The sequence below is a fragment of the Calliphora vicina genome, chromosome 5 (assembly GCF_958450345.1).
Source record: "Calliphora vicina chromosome 5, idCalVici1.1, whole genome shotgun sequence".
NCBI classification, from domain to species: Eukaryota; Metazoa; Arthropoda; class Insecta; order Diptera; family Calliphoridae; genus Calliphora; species Calliphora vicina.
The window spans coordinates 89,444,384-89,465,932 of record NC_088784.1 but is presented as its reverse complement, the minus strand read 5'-3'; the positions used below and the strand labels follow the sequence as shown (position 1 = coordinate 89,465,932).

General features: G+C 28.9%; 3 protein-coding genes across 4 annotated transcripts; all 3 read right to left on the bottom strand.

Moving 5' to 3' along the window:
* Positions 1-157: 157 nt before the first annotated feature.
* On the bottom strand, positions 158-5,387 carry Tfb1 (transcription factor B1). 2 transcript variants are annotated; one of them, XR_010576618.1, is made up of 6 exons: positions 4,897-5,387; positions 4,497-4,835; positions 815-1,771; positions 578-753; positions 292-522; positions 158-226 (listed from the first exon to the last, which is right to left on the bottom strand). XR_010576618.1 is itself a non-coding variant. In XM_065513516.1 (5 exons), exons 1-5 carry the CDS (start codon positions 5,048-5,050, stop codon positions 397-399), a joined length of 1,752 nt encoding a protein of 583 aa, XP_065369588.1. In that variant the 5' UTR covers positions 5,051-5,387; the 3' UTR covers positions 158-396. The 2 variants fall into 2 exon arrangements, 1 of the variants encoding a protein (XP_065369588.1); XM_065513516.1 differs by having other exon boundaries at positions 158-522.
* Positions 5,388-8,428: 3,041 nt separating this feature from the next.
* On the bottom strand, positions 8,429-9,408 carry LOC135961704 (activity-regulated cytoskeleton associated protein 1-like). The gene has a single exon (XM_065513250.1). It carries the CDS (start codon positions 9,278-9,280, stop codon positions 8,543-8,545), a length of 738 nt encoding a protein of 245 aa, XP_065369322.1. The 5' UTR covers positions 9,281-9,408; the 3' UTR covers positions 8,429-8,542.
* A 4,426-nt stretch (positions 9,409-13,834) lies between these two features.
* Positions 13,835-16,434, bottom strand: LOC135960106 (activity-regulated cytoskeleton associated protein 1-like). The gene has a single exon (XM_065511318.1). The coding sequence runs from the start codon at positions 16,294-16,296 to the stop codon at positions 15,667-15,669; it is 630 nt and encodes a 209-aa protein (XP_065367390.1). The 5' UTR covers positions 16,297-16,434; the 3' UTR covers positions 13,835-15,666.
* Between the last annotated feature and the right edge of the window lie 5,115 nt (positions 16,435-21,549).

Genomic DNA, 21,549 nt, shown 5'->3' with positions numbered 1-21,549 from the left:
AGTTCTTATCATAAAACAATTTTTAAAGAAAATTCATGATCAAAATAACCATAAAACTTTCGCAAATATGGAATAAAATAATAAGTAAGCAAATTAAAGTTTCCGTAAATACTGCATAAATACTTTTTGTAATCAAGAAAATTGGAAACAGTTAAACTTGTTGTTTTATTGTTTTTTGAAAATAGCTCAATATTTTCATGATTTATTTAAATTTAACTTAAAAAAACTGTAAAGAAAGCAAATGCAAAAAAGTAAACATTAATTTAAAAAGAATATTAAATTAAAAATTACCTCAATATTTTGAAACCTTGTAAATAAACATCAAATGCTGGCCAATAGGAAATCTTTACAAATTCATGTAAGAGCATGAAAATATAATGCTAGCCTAGCAGTTACTTATTTATGTTGGCGCATTTTGCGTTCTTGCCAAGTGACAAATTTAGTATTGGCTGATTGTAATAAACGATTCAAGTGTTGGGTTAAAGTACCGCCCAAGGGAGACAGTTTTTGTAAGCAGCGATCCTACAATTAAAAACAAATTAAAATTATACTATTAACCTATAAACATTATGCCTACCTCAAATGGTTGCAATTTAGCCATTTTGAAGCGCTGCAAAGCTTCGTGCATTTTTAAAGCTTTAGTTTCTAAATCCTGAGTAGTGGGTGGAAAGCAATGCCAAAAATGTTTTAATAATTCCGACAAAGCTAAATATAGATTGCGCAAATCCTTTTCAAAATCCGGAGGCACAAGTTCTGGAAAAATAGGAGATTTTTATAAATATTCTTAAAAATTTTTCAGTTTTATAAGACTTACGTCCTACAGATTGTTCCTGAAAACCTCTCATTAAAGCGCCACCCGGACTTAGTTCACCCAAAGCATTTACGGCTGCCGTTGAGCTTACCAATACTTTATGAGGTACACGTTGATTCCAATTTTCCGTAGATCTTAACAATTGATATTGTATCTCCTCCATACGTCGGGAATCCTCATGCATTTCGTAACCACTACTAGGCATGGGTCCATGCAAGTAACGTTCTACTTTGGATAAATTTATGTGTTGTGATTTCCTCTTCGCCTCTGAGCTCAAATTTGTATCAGAATCAACTTGCGGATCACCCAAATCTTCATAGTGTATCTTATCTACAATTCTTTGACGTTTAGACGGTTTCTCCGGACTATTCATCGTACTAGTGCCACCGTTTTGTGTGACTTCCTTGTGTTTCGATTTCTCTCCAACTCCATTTTCGTTTTTACTGTCTTTTGACTGATTATTTAGTGGCCCCGTAGCACCACTAGTAGAAGAATTAACATCGGTACAAGTCTTTAAGACCATTATCGAATGCTGATTGAAACGTTTTATCATATTCTGATGTACTATGTTGCCGCTATTCACGGTATTACGATCACCGGCCACACTACAAAAACCCTCCTCCAAAGGCACATCTTCGAATTGTTTCAGATCGAGCAGAGGATCACCAGCTCCCAGCAGCACAGCAGCTTTTAATGCCTGATCATCGATTTTACCACATTCTGCGAAAATATCCTTTGTACCCGCCGTTATGCGATCACGATGAAAGTAGTGAGACTGAAAGAATTTCGTCCAAAATTCGGCTTCACTCAATTTGGCAGGAACGTTCTCTTGATGTTTACGCTTAACGGCAGGATATGTTTTGAATATACAGTGGATTATGTCGTCGGTGAGATTGTATTTGAGGCCATTACAGCCATCAGTCTGTGGTTTGATATCGGCTAAAAAGGCACCGGAAACACCTGAGGGCGTTGGGGAAAAAGAAGAAAGATAATTCAATTTAATTAATTTTTTTAATGTATAGAAATTTTTCGATATTTGCAGAATATTCATACAACAAAAAAGATTTAACCCAAATAGACCAATAACATGTTCATTATTAAAATTATTCCAAAAACTCGTGAATGTTCAGGGCTATCACAGAATTGTATTCCGATCGAAAGTAGAATTAGTTAACCCTTTAATACATATTGTTGCCAATTGTCTACATTCCAGTTCCAATTAATTTTAGACTAATATATCCTTGATACTAATTCAGATTCTAATTCAGAAAAATCAAATGGAGTACAAAAAGTTTCAGTTAAAGAAATTCTAAATCAAACTAAAGCTAAACTAAATATAATAAATAAAAATCAAGTAAATATTTGATACTTTATAGAAAAATAAAAGTAAAAATCATACATTTTTCACAACGAGTATAAAGAAAATGTTTGGAATCAAACCACCTTCCGTGGAATTGTATTTGGTTTAATATTATTGAGTTTTCTTCAAGTTTTAATTAACATCTTTATTTAGTTTTTGATTTAATAAGGAAAACATTGTCAATTCAAAATTAAAAAAAAAGAAGTAGGAGAGCTATATTCAGCTGTGCCGAATCTTATATGCCCTTCACCAAATTATACTTTAAAATAAATTTGTTTAAATATTTTTAGGTAAACAAAATTAAATTTTTTTTGATTGTTTTAAAAATTTTTTTTTAATTTTTTTTAAAAAAGTTTTTTCCAAATTTTTTTAAATTTTTTTTTTTTGAAAAAAAATTTATGTCAAAAAAAATTTTTGATGAAAAAAAAATTCGGTTTAAAAAATATTTTTCCCGATTTTGACCCATTGTAGGTCCAACTTACTATAGCCTTATCTACATCGTTGCAATGGACTTTGAAATATCTATCATTAGATATCCATATTGTCTATATTAATGACTTAGTAATCCAGATATAGATAAAAAATAGGTCAAAAATCGAGGTTGTCCCGGTTTTTTGCTCATATCTCCGTTATTTATGGACCGATTTTGGTGATTTTAAATAGCAAACTTCTCGAAAGCTTGCCTGACAGAATTATTGAAGATTTGGATCCCGAAGATATCTGGGGTATTCAGAAAATTGATTTCAACAGACAAAATCTAATGGAAATTGAAGCCATTCCCATAAAAATGACAAATGGTGACAGGTCTGTATATAACCAACATTAGAAATCCAGTCAGTTTATCCCTCTATATTAAATTTTTATTGGATTTTTTAATTTGTATCTAATTAATCTCGATTTCCCGGGGAATGAAAAAATGCGGGAAAAGAAAAACTCTAGAAGGGGGGCTTAAATGGGTTCAATTATGGTAAAATGATTAAGATTCATATGAAATTCGTTCATGTCGAATTTCAATGCGGTATTTATGTTTTTAAGTTAATGAAGGTTAAATTGATTATCTGGTCCGATCATAACAAAATTTAGTAAAATGATTAAGATTTATATAAAACACTTTCATATCGAATTTCATCACGATAGTAATATTTTTAATTTAATTGTGAACGTTAAAGTGATTTTCTGAAAGAAACTTTATATGGAGACAAGGGTCAAATGACATCTGAATTTGACCAAACTTTACAGCATAATTAATGAGTAGACAAAACTGCAGTTCTGATCATGATCATGTTTGTTGCATAATTAACACTTTTATCAGTATATAAATGTAAGTGGAATTTGTATGTACCCAAAATCAGTTGGGTTCATCCTAGGGCCTAATTAATCCTAAAACTATTAAAAAAAATTCAGACTTTAACTCAAAAAAAAATTCTAATAATTTTGTCGAGGTTTTCTGGTAAAATGCTCTCTGTGTGCTGATTCCGCTTTATGGAGAATTTGCGATATTGATTCGTTTGTATAAAGAAATTACGATACAGTGTTATTGATTAATTTTTATAAAAACAAATATGATATTGATTCGGTTCTATAAGAAATGTATGGTTTATATAGAGAATTTGCCATTAATTCGTTTCTGAATAGAATTTATGATGTTGATTAAATTGTACATAGAAATTGCTGTATAAACTCCATAAAATGTAACTTAATTGATTCGTTTCTTTAGTATTAATTCCATAAATACTTTATGGAATACATTCTACAGAAAATTTACGATATTGATTCTTTTCAATAATTGATTTGTAGAGAATTTATGATATTTATTTATAATGGAGGAAACAACTGATTACTTCCATATTTGTTGAAATTCGGTACACGAGTTTATATTTATTATGGTTTGGATTCTATATAGGTTGAAAGTTAATATTTTATGGAAGAATGATGTAAAACCGCCCATTATCAATTGTATATAACTTTTCAACAGCTTATCCAATTTTTAACATATTGGTCTCATATAATGTAATGCTCATGTACTCTAATTTTAATATATTTTCCTGAAAATCTTTTTATTTTGCAGACAGGAATTGAACCATCAAATTTTCCTTGAACAAAGAATATCTCAAATAAGATATCTTCCATTTTCTAAAGACTTTCCTCAATTATAAGCCATAAAATATTCTTACAAAATTCAGAAATGTCGTGGTCCTCGAGATAATAAACATTGAGCCCCACCTCATAATTCATGACTGGTCTTCTTTGTTTACTTGGGAACCAGTCTCTTTTTCGATACTTTTCTATAATATTTTTTAACGATATTAACATTATTTTACTTACCTATACTTTGTTTTTTATTAACTTTCTTCATAGCATGTTCCTTGGCATGTGTATTCCAGAACTCATCGCTGGTCAAAACCTGAGAGGTCACCAAATCCTTGTACAACTGAAAGAGATGGGGATTTTCCGATAGCACACGATTTTTTTCTTCCAACTCTTTGTCAACTTTACGTTTGAAATTTGGCAACAATTGTTGTAGCAACTCTTTGACTTTGTCACGGTCGGCCAACATTGCCTGCTGGCCATTGCGATTGACAAAATGGAATGTGGACGTGTTACCGTCATGTAGGACAACTTGTAATTGTACCTTTGGTTTGCCTTCCGGAGAAATTTTTTGTGCTAAACGAAAGTATGTTTAAAATAGTAATCCAATTGTTTATTATATTAAACAAAAACTTACTTTTAATGTCAGCATATCTATGAGAGACCGCCACAGTGTCTCGATTTTCTGCCATCCAGGCTAAACGTTCATTCATTACGTACAAGGTGCCATCGCCCTTTTTATAACGTACTTCACCCATTTGCAAGAGGACATCCTCGCTGCTAGTGGTCATATTTGTTGCTTTTAAGGCTGGTATTTGTTATTGAATGGCGTAGACTGTTCTAGGGTCCAACCTTTCGCATGCAGTTTTTCTTATACCAAAAATTGGAGAATTTATTTTATAATTCTTTTAGGTTTTATTTTAACAGTTTTAATTTATGTTTTTGCTGAATAGTTATTTAAATTATATTTTGCCGTTTATATGCACATAATAAAAAAATAAAAATTAACTCCGTCTTTTCCAACAATTTGTGACGGCGAGGAAAAAACAACTGAGAAATGTCAAATGTTTGTTGTTGTTTTTTCTCTTTGTGTTATTCAAGGTCAATCAGTCGAGATTGATAGCCCATATGCATGCCAACTATTCATAAGTGAAATGAGATACAGATGGCACTATTGTGAAAAAACCGTTAATAAAATAAAAGGTTTTAGTTTATGTAGAAAATTTAAATTTTTATCGGTATCGAAAAAAATATTTGTAAACAGCCGATGGTGGTTGGAAGAGTTTTTGCCTCTGAAGTATGTTCAAAAGCAGCTTTGCATAATAATTTGTCTTTTGATACCCAGCAGTTGTCAGCATGGAGCCATTTTCTTCTCCGAAACAGGAAACAATTTTGTATTTTGACAATTACAAATTTTAAAGCCTCAAATTTTTAAGAGGAATGTACAGTGATTGACAATACAATGGAAACATTTCCAAATATTCAATTAATAGGTCACAATCCTGAAATCTGCAAACTAGGGTCATTATAAACTTAGGGTAAAACGGGCAACATTCTCAATATTGGCACATCTGCCAACACCGATTAACTTGAAAACAAAGCAATCGATTTTGTTACATTACCAACTATTGTTTTTGTTTATCGATTATGTACCATCCCTCAAACTTTGACAGTTTTATTTTAAACCAAATCAGAGTCAGGCGCGATTATTTGTTTTTCTAAAGTTTTCAAAAATATTTTGGTGTAAGTATTTTTTGTGCCCAGTTTTTTAATATTTGTAATTCACTCACGATTTTTTTGTATCATATATAGTTTTTAAGAAATATTGGGTGGTGTATGACTTCAAAACGGGTATGTTTTGAAAGGCATATATATATCTTCATTAATTCTCAATTATTGGACGTAGTAGTGTAAACAACAGTTTTTCTTTGCTTCGAAAATGTAAACTTTTGTGCCAACAAAGCGTCGTATGTGGGAAGTTTGGCTATACTTCTTTAATTTGAAAAAAAGAAACGCAGAAGCAAAGCGATTGCTCACCAAAGCTTATGTTGAATGTGTTTCATCGGTTTCAACATGCGAGAAATGGTTTGTTCGGTTCAGAAGTGGTGATTTTGCTACTCCAGCAGCAATTTCAAACAGGATTCATAATTTTTGCAACGAATCATTATTTGCGATGAAGAATGGATTCATTACGATAACCCGAAGCATAAGATATCTTATGTGAAGCCCGATTAACCAGCCGAATCGACATCAAAGCCAAATTTCCGTAGCGCTAAGGTAATGCTCTGTATTTGGTGGGACCAAAAGGGTCCTATATATTATGAGCTAGTGAAATCTATCCAGACCATCACAAGGAACTTGTACCGAAGACAACTGATTCGGTAGTTTTGTCTCACCCTCCTTATATGTAGTCCAGACCTTGCCCAGTCCGAATAATATTTGTTTCGATCGATGCAGAACGCTCTCTCTCTGGCTTCAATTTAGAACAGAAAAAAGTTTTTTTACTGTAAGTAAAAGTGAATTATTATTTTTTCCTTTTTCATTTGAAGGATTATACCTACACACTAAAATTTTAATTAACACACATAACGAATTAGTTTTTACGAAAAGGCAGTGTTTATTATTTTTACTAATATAATAATTGTTTTGGCTTTTTTCAATTGTTTTCAGTTAATTGTTTTATATTTTTTTATATTGTTTACAGTCTTTAAAACTATTTAGATAATAATACAATTATAACAATGCTTAGAACTAAAAAAAATAAAAATATTAACTAAAATTCAAAAAAATAAACAAAAAACCAGACAATTCAAGGTATAAAAACACTTAAGGGTTAAATTAAGGCCCACCTCCAGAGAGTGCCAACACTCAAATGTTTAAAAATCTATTTTGACATTTTGTCATTTTTTCAATTAAATATTGTCGTTGCTTTTTTGTTTACAAAAAATAAACTTTAGTTAATAATTGATGAGGAAGTTAGGAAAGCCTTAGAGTTTTGGAGGATTTCATAAAACTTTAAAGCGAATCTTAACTTATTAACAGAGCTGGCGTGCCATTGGCAGTGATTTAAAAATGTCAAACATTTTAAAACAACTGCATAGCGTGCCAATTGTACGAATGGCGACAACATAGCCATTGTAGTACAATTTCATGGAATATGATGAACATTCAATATATATAAATAAAGTTTTTTGCCATAATAAACAATTAAGAAAACAACTGACCTTAAACATAGGCAGGAGTATGATTTAAAAATTGAAACAAGTTATTCATCACTAAAGAAATCACTTTAATTGTCTTAAGGCTTTGAAAAAAGCGCTTAAGAAAGTAAAATATTGCTTAAGCTTTAATAACTTCCAACAATTTTGAAAGCAAAACTCTGGCTGTATGTTTATATCATAATATTTTCAAAATTGTTTAAAATAGCGGGGGTTCCTCCTCCTTAGGTTTTAGCCCAAGGAAGAGAAGTTTTGTTATATTAGGTAACTGAAAGGGCTTTAAACTAAACTTAAATTTTACTTCAGCCAGATCTTAAAATATTTGATTCAAATCAAAAGAAATTTATTCAAATATTTTAAAATTTTGCTTTAAAATTAAAGTTTTATTTAAAGCTAACTTCCAAATTACTTAATATAACAGTTTTTGGTTACTTTCCCTAAATAGACAAATTATTAATAACCTAAAAATTTAAATCTTATTTTTCACAAACACTTGTATTATCTCAGAATTTAGTTCTAAAATAACCAAGCGTTTTGAATAATTAAATCTAAATTTCAGTTATTAAAAATTTAAACATTTAGAGAAAGTTACCTTTGCGTTGGTGGATATTAAAGATATCCGGCTTTGTTTATGTGTGTTTACTAATTTGTTGTATAGAAATTTGAAATTTCTTTTAAATCTAAAAGATTACCAGAAATTATTGGATCCAGGCGTTCGTGGCCTGTAAAGCCGGTTTGTAAAACTAGCGTGAAATATTAATACGTAGCAGGCGTAACTCTTTGTTAAATATTAAGAAAAGTCTACACAAATTAAGAATATTTAATATTTTTAAATAAATTAAAAAAAATAAAAGATGTATTTAAAAATAATAAAACGTTCTAAACTCGTGTAGAGAATCCTTGATATTTAACTTAGAGAAGCCTATATAATGTTAATACTAAAAGATAATTTATATATTTTCTTTTAAATGTCTCGTTTTTCTTTTGTATGAAATACAATGAGTTTGATGGTGGTGATGAACTGGCATCATGGTTTCCAACTTTTTGTTAAGTTGGGTTTGTTATTTAGTCTCCATTATTTGATGCTTCGTCGCCATTTTTACGTTTGCGACACTGTTCAAAAGTGTGACCTCGGTAATTGCAGTAGGTACATCTCTTAGTGCCCTTGGCGCCTCTTGCAGGACCCTGTTGATTGGCCTCATCTTCCATCACATTGTGCTCGATAATACGACCCTTTTCCAATAATTCACGGAAAGTTTTAATGTCATTACGGGCAATATGTTTGCGGTATTTGATGTTGAGCAACCCATAGATTAAATCAATTTCGGTTTCTTCATCATGTCTACCATCGGCCAATTGGGCCAATATAGCTCTCTTCTGGCATACAAATGTATCTATGGCACATTTGTCTTCCTGTTTCTTATCGAAAATTTCCAAATAGATTTGATAGGCTGGTTTGGTGGGTGAGAAATGGTCACGTATGAGAACCAAAACATCATTCCAAGTTTTAGCTTCCTTGCGCACACCTTGCCACCAGGTTGAGGCAAAACCATAGAACAACAAGGAAATACCTTTTAAGGCATCCTCATCACTAATCGATTCGACTTCTTTATATGTGACAATTGAGGTGATGAATTCTTCTACTGATTCATAGTCACGTTCGCCGCCAAAGAGGGAACAACAATTAGTGAAGCTTCCCTTGGACTTGGTTTCTGCCACTACAGTTCCGGAGGCAGCTGAAACGCGTACAGATTCGATGAGTTGCTGTAATTGTTCGGTAGTCATTTGCACCATTTGAGACATTTTTTTTTTTGGAAATTGTTTACACTTTAGTTTTAAGTTAAATAATTTATTTTTGTAAATAATAACAAAGCCACTTGTTTTTTGGCGAATGTTATTCGAGGTATATAAGATTTGGTCGTTGCGTTTTTGAAAACTCGCAGTAGACTGGAGAATTCAGTTAACTAGTGCCAGTTTATATAGCCAATTGCCGGTATACGTAGGTAGAGTTATTTGTTTTATAAACAATCATTGGAAACTCTCCTGTCAAAGACCTAACTCAATTATTCAAAATCTAAGTGGTGATCATGTATTATTAAACAAACTATGTAAAAACAACATACGCATGTCTGCTTTTTTAGTAATTAATTTTTGTTTGAGTTTTTTTTTCTAGTTTCCTTTCTATGTGTATTTCTCTATGTAAACAATTTCATAAGTTTAACAAATTCAATATTATTTTACTCTCACAAATTTCATTTTAAAAAGAGTGTCAAACAAATTCTCATGCTCCTTTTATAAATAATCAATAACACTAACAAAGAGATTAAAATGACACAAGTAAAACAGAAAAAATTTCAATGTTCTTTGAATTTCAAAATCTATTGTATGTAAATATTTATGTACATACCTTATATTAATCATAGTGAATATGTACTCATAAAAATTTGGAGATATGGATAATAAAGGGGATTTTTCCAATCATTGCCTAATTAACTAAAATTGTATTATTAAATAACAAGTTGATTTTTGATAGGTTAGTTTTTCGGGTAAAAATATAAATGTTCATAAAGCAATATACGTAGATAGAACGACAGATGTGTAATGGCTAACAATATCGTTTAGAATCGATTGATTTATAAGAAATGCATATAGTGTGATCCAATATAATGGTATAATTACAATTTGTTAGGATTTTGGAACAAAAATCGTATGACTATTTTGAAACATGGATGGATTTTTCTATTTGCTTTCATTTAAAAAAAAATAAATCCCAAAACATACAATTACGAGTGATATATTCGACTGTGTAGAATCTTGTACCCACTATCTACATATATGTATGTATGTAGTTTTGAGTAGATAGAGTAATTATAAGACAATTATGAATACATACTCAAATCATTTTCTGAGGGGGACCTTGTATGGGGACAAGGGACAAATATTGCCCAATTTCAATCAAGATCAATAAAAATAATCTAAAAATATGTTTATTAATTTGGTTTTCATAATAATTTAAATGTGATGACAAATTTCTTTTTAACTTGTATCTATCCAAACTCTTTATGAGTGTTATAAATATGTTATTTATGAATTCAAAATTAACTTTGAATTTGTTAAAGTGATGAAATTGTTTTTTTAACACCCAGCATTACCAAACTTAATTGTATCATTAAAATTTTATATTGATAATACAGAGGAACAAAATTGACATTTTGGTTTTTATGTAATTGATAAAACATTTATGGGACATTTTATTTTCAATACTATCTTCAGTTTTTTTTTTTGGGCAGCTCTAATTATTTTTTGTTTGTCTATATTTTTTTTCTTATTGGTTAAATAACATTTTTGAAGTGTTATTCTACACAAAATTATATTTTCTTTGACATAAATTTTGTTGTTCTATATTCCATGATTTATTGGTGATATAGCAAGGAAAATTAACTCTTTCATCCTTATAGTTTAACCTTTGGTAAAAGGGTTCATAATTTGTTCACGATGTACAATAAAAACATAACAATAAACAACTTTATATCAAATCAAATCGGCTGTGCCAAATCTTATATACCCTTCACCAAATTATACTTAAAATTATTTTATTTTTTAATATTTATATTTAAACAAAATTAATTTATTTTCTTTGAAACATTTTTTTTTAAATGTTTTGAAAAAAAAAATTTTTAAAAAAGTTTTTTCCAATTTTTTTTTAAAAATTTTCTGTCTATTGAAAAAGACCCCAGATATCTTCGGGATACAATCTTCAATAATTCTGTCAGACATGCTTTCGAGAAGTTTCCTATTTAAAATCAGCTAAATCGGTCCACAAATGGCTGAGATATGAGAAAAAAAACAGGACTACCTCGATTTTTGACCTATATCTGAATTACTAAGACATTAATATAGACAATATGGATATCTAATGATAGATATTTCAAAGACCTTTGCAACGACGTATATAAGACCATAGTAAGTTGGACCTACAATGGATCAAAATCGGAAAAAATATATTTTAACCCGAAAATTTAAAAACCAAAAATTTTATTTAAAATTAAAAAAATAAGATTATAATATTTAAAAAAAAATTTAAAATTACGAAAAAAAATTTTTTACAAAAAATGAAAAAAAATTAAATTTTGTTTACCTAAAAATATTTCAAATTTTTATTTTGAAGTATAATAATTTGGTGAAGGGTATATAAGATTCGGCACAGCCGAATATAGCTGTCTTACTTGTTCCTATTCAAAATCAATGTTAAAAATGGGAGAAAGGAAAAAACACCCGCCGATTTTTTATTCATTCATGATTGGACTGTATACAAATGTTCGTAACTTGAATGTTTAACACGTGCATTATTACTATACATATACAGTTTGGTACTATTTTAAAAGATATTTTTTTCTTACGCACAAAAATGTTGCCAAAATGGAGTACTTGAAATGTTAAACTGGAAGAAGGTTCAAAAGGGTACTTTTTCTTCTAATGGTCATAACATAAGACATAATATTTAACTGATATGCTAATAGTTAAGAAAGAATCAAGGATAGGAACTTAATGGTATTAAGGAACCTTTTTAGTTCCTCAAATGGTATCTTTTGAATTATCTATAATATTGCACCTTTAATCAACAAATTATCACTAATGATCCTGAATGAATTACAATCAACAACAAGTGAAGTTACAGGTACTTTTTTTATAATAATAATAGACTTTTTGATAATTTTATAATAACGTGTGAATGAATGAATAATAGGGTATTGATTCGACTAATGATCTTTCGATTAATCGAATTATTCGAACAATTTTTTCGAACAATTTAAAAATGGCCATTTTCGAATAACGAATAATTAGAACAATTTTATGTAGAATAATCGAATAAAACGAATAAATGTTCATATATATTTAAATTTATTAAATTGATTAAAATTTTTCATAATTTCAAATTTAAATTGTATTGTTTCTGAAATTCGACAAATAACTAAAGACAAAGGGACCATCTATCATTGTAGATGAGTGTTCCGATAGCTTCTTCTATAAATATATAATTATTACTGCAAGAAGTTACAATTCTAAAAAAAAATCTTTCAAAATTTTTAACTTAGGACTTGAACCAATGAAAATAAAAGGTACGGAATAAAATATTTGTTATTTAGCTGAGGAAATATTAGAAGAATCGCAATTAATCAAAATATTAACTTAGATTAAAGTGGAGTTGAATGTGATTTTGAAACGGTCGTCGAAAGTGATAACGGAAGTGACTGCCTGACTTCAAATTAGCCACGTTCACTGACGATGATATCAAACTTTGAACAGATACCCTTTCTTGTGCAATTCCCCAATACCACTTTATTAAGCAAAGATTCGGCAACATTGATAGAGCTTGATGTATAATACAATTTGTTATAAGTAATTTAGAAAAAGTGAATAATTAATTTACTAAAGAATTAGTTACTCAATTTAAAACCCGAATTAATGAACGACATAAAGAGTTCTTAATACGTTTATATTGTATGTATTTGAATTCAGGATCATGTCCAACTAGCTCAAATTTTTTAAAGCATAGCTCCAAAACGGAAACTAGTCAATTGTCAATTGTTTTGTAGATTGTTCGGGAGTTAATCTGATCAGAATATTTCTGTTGAAAATTTAATAATGGACTTTGTTTTCGAATGTGTTTTAACATTATCAATACTTGAATTGTTAACTTTAACGTTATTTTTTGTTTTTCTTTAACAATAAAATATTAAAAAATCTAAATCAAACCTCCATTCTTTACTTTTTTAAAAAAATTTAAATTATTCGAATAATTCGATTAATTTTAAACGTGTGATCGAATTATTCGAACAAGTTAAAATCTCTTATTCGAATTATTCGTTTTATTCGAACAAGAGAAAAATCAAATAATTCGAATACAATCCAAAGGTTGTAATTTATGGTACTTTTTGCATATTTTATATTAATGAACTTATGATCATAAAATTAGAAACACATGATTCTGAAGGTTTAATTGAAATTTTTCTTTTTTTTCTAAAGGTACTTATTCAATTCTCTATAATAATGAACCTGGAAATATGAAATTAAGCATCCATGGTACTCATGATTGTCTCATCTAATGTTATTTGTATAATATCAAGATTTTTAAAATTGTAGGATAATATCATTACAATGTTTTCCCAAATCACCGTGGACTTATATAGCGGCAACGTTCCGCGCCCTTTGCCCATTTTTCACGATGAGTCACATTTCTGGATGAATGGGTAAGTTAACAAACAATTACACATGATATCAAAGAGTGGAAAAAAACTTTTGGACATTTTAAATCCACCATAAACTTACTAAAATTTCAAGTGAAACACATAAAGATTTAGTTGTTATGAAAAAGCACTGTTTGTTTTATATTTAGAATTTTTTGATTGGCTTTTTTTCAGTTGTTTTCTGTTATTTTTTTTTTCATATAATTGTTTTCAGTCTTAAAAACTATGTAGAAATACAAAATACAAGACCTGAGATTTATTTACAATACATATAACAAATATAAAAATTTACAATTTTAACAATGCTTAGAACTAAAAAAAAATAAAAATATTAACTAAAATTCAAAAAAATAAACAGAAAACCAGACAATTCAAGGTATAAAAACACTTAAGGGTTAAATAACGGCCCACCTCCAGAGAGCGCCAACACTCAAATGTTTACAAAGCAGTTTTGAAATTTTGTCATTTTTTTTCAATTAAATACTGTCGTTGCTTTTTTGTTTACAAAAAATAAACTTTAGTTAATAATTAATGATTAAGTTAGGAAAGCCTTAGAGTTTTGGAGGATTTCATAAAACTTTAAAGCGAATCTTAACTTATTAATAAAGCTGGCGTGCCATTGGCAGTGATTTGAAAATGTCTAACATTTTAAAACAACTGCGTAGCGTGCCAATTGTACGAATGGCGACAACATAGCCATTGTAGTACAATTTCATGGAATATGATGAACATTCAATATATATAAATAAAGTTTTTTGCCATAATAAACAATTAAGAAAACAACTGACCTTAAACATAGGCAGGAGTATGATTTAAAAATTGAAACAAGTTATTCCTCACTAAAGAAATCATTTTAATTTTCTTAGGGCTTTGAGAAAAGCGCTTAAGAAAGTAAAATATTGCTTAAGCTTTAATAACTTCTAACAATTTTGAAAGCAAAACTTTGGCTGTATGTTTAAATCATAATATTTTCAAAATTGTTTAAAATAGCGGGGGTTCCTCCTCCCTAGGTTTTAGCCCAAGGAAGAGAAGTTTTGTTATATTAGGTGATTGAAAAGGCTTTAAACAAAATCCTTAATTTTACTTCAGCCAGATCTTAAAATAATTGAATAAAATCAAAAGAAATTTATTCAAATATTTTAAAATTTTGCTTTAAAATTTAAGTTTTATTTAAAGCTAATTTCCAAATTACTTAATATAACAGTTTTAGGCTAATTTTCCTAAATAGACAAATTATTAATAACCCAAAAATTGAAATCTTATTTTTCACAAACATTTGTATTATCTCAGAATTTAGTTCTAAAATAACCAAGCGTTTTGAATAATTAAATCTAAATTTCAGTTATTAAAAATTTAAACATTTAGAGAAAGTTACCTTTGCGTTGGTGGATATTAAAGATATCCGGCTTTGTTTATGTGTGTTTACTAATTTGTTGTATACAAATTTGAAATTTCTTTTAAATCTAAAAGATTACCAGAAATTATTCGATCCAGACGTTCATGGCCTGTAAAGCCGGTTTGTAAAACTAGCGTGTTATTAATATAAAAGAGGCGTAACCCTTTGTTAAATATTGAGAAAATTCTACACAAATTAGGAATATTTTAAACTTTTATATAAATTAAAAAAAAAAAGTAAAAGATTTATATAAAAATAAAAAAACGTTCTAAATTCGTGTAGAGAATCCTTGATATTTAACTTAGAGAAGCCTATATAATTTTAATACTAAAAGATAGTATCTTTTTTTAAGATGTCATTTACCACATTCTGTTGATTTCTTTGTGGAGAATACAAAAATATCTAAGCTTTATGGTTGTGATGTCATCATGGTTTTAAACTTTTTGCGGTAAAGTTATTGTAGTAGTTTTTTCATTTTTCTATATTTCTGACAGAGTTCAAAAATATATTTTCGGAAGTTGCAATTTGTACATCTCTTAGTTTCCTTAACGTCTCCTTGTTTGATTAGACTGATCTTCCATCATATTGTGCTCGATAATACGACCCTTTTCCAACAATTCACGGAAAGTTGTGATGTCATGACGGGCAATATGTTTGCGGTATTTAATGTTGAGCAAACCGTAAACTAAATCAATTTCGGTTTCTTCATCGTGTCTACCATCGGGCAATTGGGCCAATAGGGCTCTCTTTTGGCACACAAATGTATCTATGGCACATTTGTCTTCCTGTTTCTTATCGAAGATTTCCAAATAGATCTGATAGGAGGGTTTGGTGGGCGAGAAATGGTCACGTATCAAAGCCAAAACATCATTCCAAGTTTTAGCTTCCTTGCGCACACCCTGCCACCAGGTTGAGGCCAAACCATAGAACAACAAGGAAACACCTTTCAAGGCATCCTCATCACTAATCGATTCGACTTCTTTGTATGTGACAATTGAAGTGATGAATTCTTCTACAGCTTCATGATCACGTTGGCCTCCAAAGCGGGAAGAACAATTACTGAAACTTCCCTTGGACTTGGTTGTTGCCACAACAGTTCCGGAGGCAGCTGAAACGCGTACAGACTCGATGAGTTGCTGTAATTGTTCGGTAGTCATTTGCACCATTTGAGCCATTTTGTGGGATGTTTTTACACTTTCGTTTTAAGTTTAATAGTTTTTAAATAATTTATTTTTTTTTAACAATAACAAAGCCACTTGTTTTTTGGCGAATGTTATTTGAGGTATTTTAAAGTTGGTCGTTGCGTTTGAAAACTCGCAGTAGACTGAAGAATTCCCTTAACTAGTACCAGTTTATATAGTAAGTTACCGGCATATGTAGAGAGAGAGAGTGCGAGCTAAAGTCATTTGTTTTTTGTTATTAGTCAACATTTGTCTTATCTTTGATTATTTTTAAAACTAAAATACCAAAACTGTTAAACTAAACTACATACTAATAAGAGATTTAATTTTTTTTCACTTTCATATTAAAATATTAATATGTGTTTATATAATTTAAAGAGGACAAAGAACCTTTCAATCATCCAAATCGGAATATAACTTTACAAGATATGAATACATAAACTTACATTCTTTGTCGAATTCATTTTTCGAAAATCGTGAATAAAATCGCGAGTTTTTCAAAATTAGAAAAATTTAATTTAACGCTTCTATGTATATTTTATTCAAACGTCAATTTGTAGTTTCCTATTGATAAAACATTTACAAATATTTGGAAGTAAATTAGTGTTGGCTTACTATTGGTAAAGCTAGTGTTAAATAAAGAATTTCATCAATTTAACAAATTCAATATTATTTTATTCTCACAAAATTACTTTTAAAAAGAGTGTCATTTATTATGCTCTTTGTATAAATGTTATACTTTGGTATAAATATTCAATAACACTCACAGTGAAAATGAGAGATATATAAATGATATTTGAGATATATACTATATAGAAACAAATAAAACAGAAATCATTACGATTTGAAAGTTCTTAGAATAAAATGTATTACATACTATTCATAATATATATAAAGTTATTAATAATTATGGAAAATACATTTTGTTGACATAATTTTTCCGATACAAATTATAAATGTTTAAAAATAAAGAAATTTTTAATTAGTGATCATTACAATATTTATATATGTACATATATTGATAGAATAAGGCAAACATATATATAAAATCATTGAGAATAGTTTATAATAGGGTCCTAATTTCCCCGACTTTTTCGATTATCGAGATATATTAAAACATGATTTTTTTTTGCATAGATACAAATTTTTTCAAATTGAAATTAAATTCTTATTTATGAATAGTTTTTAATGAAATTTCATAGTTATGTAGATTTTTCTATTTAAAATGGAAAAATAAAAACGAATTTTAAAATTTATTATCAGCAATCCCGCAATTCCCAAAAAAAGTGTTGATAAATTCCAAAAATGGGATTTTTTCGTTTTTTGGCTATAATAGCCATACCAGGGTCGGGGTTATCGAAACCCCTTACAAACTAATTAGAAACATATTGGGCCACCTAAAATCGGTTACTATATTTTGATATCGAATATGCGATTTGAGAATTTTTGGCCTAAAGTTTAATTTTACATAAAAAATAGGTGTTTTTTGAATAGACCTGTTCTGAAAACTTAGCTTTCAGAAATTTTTAGAAATTTTTTGCGATAACTTAAAAATAAAAAGTTATTTTTTCCTAAAATTAGCAAAAAGTCGCCTTTTTAAATTTTTTTGAAATTCAAATACACAGAACTTTGTTGTTAGTCCAACAAAGGAAAACTTGAGAAAATCGGGAAATATTTGGATATTGGAATTTTGAAAATTTGATTTTCAAATGCAAATATCTCCTAAGCTTAAGAGATAATTGATAGCTACGACGAGGTTTTTTGTAGTACTCGATAAGAAGATTCTATATGTGTAATTTTTTGAAATCAGAACACAAACGAAGAAATAGGATCGTTTAAAAAATTTAACATACCCGAGGTGTCCTACTGTGAGGACCCTTGGTCACGCCCCTGGTGGGCCCATGAGGTCCACGTTCAAAACTTAAACTCTACAACATTTCTTCTTTGCGCATGTGAAATTCCATTCACTCCAATCTAACCGTTTGAAGTTACAGATTTATTTCCCTCTTATTTTTCTATACCACTCTGTGTCGCTTACGACAAAATTCGTTTATTGTAAAATGTAAACATTGACTTACGATAAAATCTTACCACCTATAATTTTGAAGTTATTAAAAATTTTCATATTCTGAGAACGCTAAACATCAGTCGGAACATAAAATTTTAATTTTTGCAATAAAAAAAAATTAGAAAATGTCGCGTACTATAATTTGGCTCGATATTATGTACTTATTATACTTTAAAATTAAAATTTTAAATATTTTTAGGTACCTAAACAAAATAATTTTTTTTTTGAAAATTCTTTTTTTTCAAAATGTTTATTTTTTTTTAATTTATTAGTGAAACAAAATTTATGACAAAACATTTTTCTTTGGTGAACAAAAATATTCGGGTTAAAAATTATTTTTTGATCCATTGTAGGTCCAACTTACTATGACCTTTATACATCGCTGCAAAGGACTTTGAAATATCTATCATTAGATGTCCATATTGTCTATATTAATGACTTAGTAATCCAGATATAGATCAAAATTAGGTAAAATATTGAGATTGTCCTGGTGTGTCCTTATATCTCAGCCATATGTGGGCCGATTTTCTTGATTTTAAATAGCAACCGAACCGGGTCTATAGCGAATATATTGATGTACGTAAGTTATTTGGGCGCTACGAAAAGTTGATTTCAACATACAGACGGACAAGGCTATATCGACTCCGCTATCTATAATGATCTAGAATATATATATTTTGTGGGATCGCAAATGAAAAAGGTAGAAATTATAAAATGAATGACGAACTTATATATACCCTTGCCACTTATGGTGAAGGGTATAAAAATGTGTTCAACCACGGGAATTTTGTAATACTAAATTAAGTCAAGAAACCGGGAAAATTTTAAATATTCGGTCAAAAATTTATAATATACATATATAATTTTATTAAAAGATTTACAGCCAGGCCCACGATGTCGAAAGAAAAATGAGTCGAAAAACACTCAGTTTTTAAAATTCTTTCGAATAGTTTTCATATAAATTTGTTGGAATCATTATTCTTTCGACATCGTGGGCCAGGCTGTTAATAAATTCCGACTAAGTTAAATCTTAAAAGAATGTATATAAATAAATTTAAAAGAGTATTATTGTTCATATTTTCTCTAAATATGAATATGCTGAAGTTTGAAGTTTTAATTTTATACATCACAACAATTCATTAAAGAACTAAAAATTTCTATTCGTATTAAGTCAACCCCCTGTCTATACCTGATACATTTTTATCATGATAAACTTCAAAATGGTTGTCTAAATTTATTAGTATTATTGTTTCGTTATGATACAATTGTTTGTGCTTTTGCTTAGACAACTTTGTCTTGACAACAAATGTCATTTATAGTTATGATGAATATTTGTCAAGTATAGACAGGGGGTAACTACTAGAAATGTTAATATTCCTTTTCTAAATAAATTTATTTACTTTTTTGTCACACAGAAAAAATAGTGTTGGTTATGGTAACCGAATTTATTGATAATCAAATATTTCACGGAATTTTTCACTTCTGACTGAAACATTTTGGTTGGGGTGACTAAAATTTACTAAATCAAATGGCTTGCTATTGCTACTATCGCAAAAATCTATGAATTTAATCGAATCATTCGATTGGCAATAAATCACAACGAATTTCTGGAGATAAAAAAAACTGTAACTTTAAGAAGAGAGCTTCTCCGACAAAGGATTCATATTTTCATGCAATAAAAACATAAATATGCTCAAAATTATTTACAAAAAAAAAAAAATAAACAATTTGGGGGATTCAAACGGTCTGCTATTAGATCATAATGTCCTAATATATTATGACTAGGGGGCGGATTTTCATGCATTTATTATTGGAAAATATGCGCCTAAAATATGCTTCAAAAAAATCAAAATATGACCTAAAAATTTATAAAATATGCACTTATATTTTTGTGCAGAAACATAAAATAATTAAGTATGGATTTCGAAATGTCCAAAAAATACACAACACTTTTGCCAGCAGTTAGAACTATTAAAATTATACCAGGAATTAAACCATTACAGTTCTAAAACTATTTTTAAAATAATTTTTGTTCTAAAAAAACGATGGATATTTTAATTGGTATGAATACTTGTTTTAAGCCATAATCTTTAGAGCTTCTATATTGTGACTTTCCTTTTAAAATCATCAATATTTTGATCGTACTGTAGAGTAGCATCCAACCTTAATATTTATCTCATAATAACCCAGCAATTAAGCAATTAGTAAATGTATCCCTTATAGACGGAAATTGTTAATAATACCGAATCACTTGGCTGACTCCAATTTATATATTTTGGTTCATTTGACGTGCTATTTGTAATGCAGATAGAAGTCAATTGATTACTTTATACATCCGATGTAATCTAGCATAAAGTGTGTCACTTACATAAAATTGTCACTTACATAAGTGTCTCTATGTAATCTATAATGCAGGGAATTTAAATGTTAATTGTGTAGTGCATTTGGGTCTAAGTTATCCAAAATCACTAGTTTACGACAGTCCAGTAAAACTACTTGGAAATTACTGTCAGGAGCGGTAACTGTTTATGTGTTACAAAATCTCTTATAAATCGAATTTGCAATGAAAACAAATATGAATGTTTTTCGATACATTTAATAAATTTTTGATACTTAAAAAAACTAAACTTTTTTGAAGAAAAACGTTTTGAAATGATAATTTTCAATTACTGATAGAGAAATGAAGAACTTAATGCCAGTTTCTCGATGTCGAAAGAAGTTAGTCGATAACATTTACTGCTATTTCTATAACAAATTCGACAAAAAATTTTTTGTCGAAACAATGTATTGCCCATTAACGACAAAAAATTTATTTTTTATTAAAAATTGGCATAATATGCATATAAATATGCATTTTGAAGTAAAATATAACAAAATATGCATTATCAATAAAATATGCATTATCAATAAAATATGCAAAAATATGCACTAACAAATCGATGCCATTTTGCAGCAAAATGTGCGATTCGGATAGATAACACTAGTTTACAAGGTTTTTGCTCATGAATTGAAACATATGGGGATTTGTGTATTTAGGTCTTCTAACTTTGGAAAAAATATTTAAAAAAATCCTGGACTTCAAACTTTTGAGATATTTCTTAAAAACTAAACATATAAAAATGTACATTAAATTAGGACACATAAATTAAAAGTAAAGTGTTTTAGTCCTCTTTTTATAA

Coding starts and splice junctions, on each gene's coding strand:
- Tfb1 (XM_065513516.1), bottom strand. CDS start 5,050: ATGACCACTAGCAGCGAGGATGTCCTCTTGCAAATGGGTGAAGTACGT. Junction 1,772..4,496: donor TAATAAAAAACAAAGTATAG/GTAAGTAAAATA, acceptor CAACGCCCTCAG/GTGTTTCCGGTGCCTTTTTA. Junction 754..814: donor TCAGGAACAATCTGTAGGAC/GTAAGTCTTATA, acceptor CTATTTTTCCAG/AACTTGTGCCTCCGGATTTT.
- LOC135961704 (XM_065513250.1), bottom strand. CDS start 9,280: ATGTCTCAAATGGTGCAAATGACTACCGAACAATTACAGCAACTCATC.
- LOC135960106 (XM_065511318.1), bottom strand. CDS start 16,296: ATGGCTCAAATGGTGCAAATGACTACCGAACAATTACAGCAACTCATC.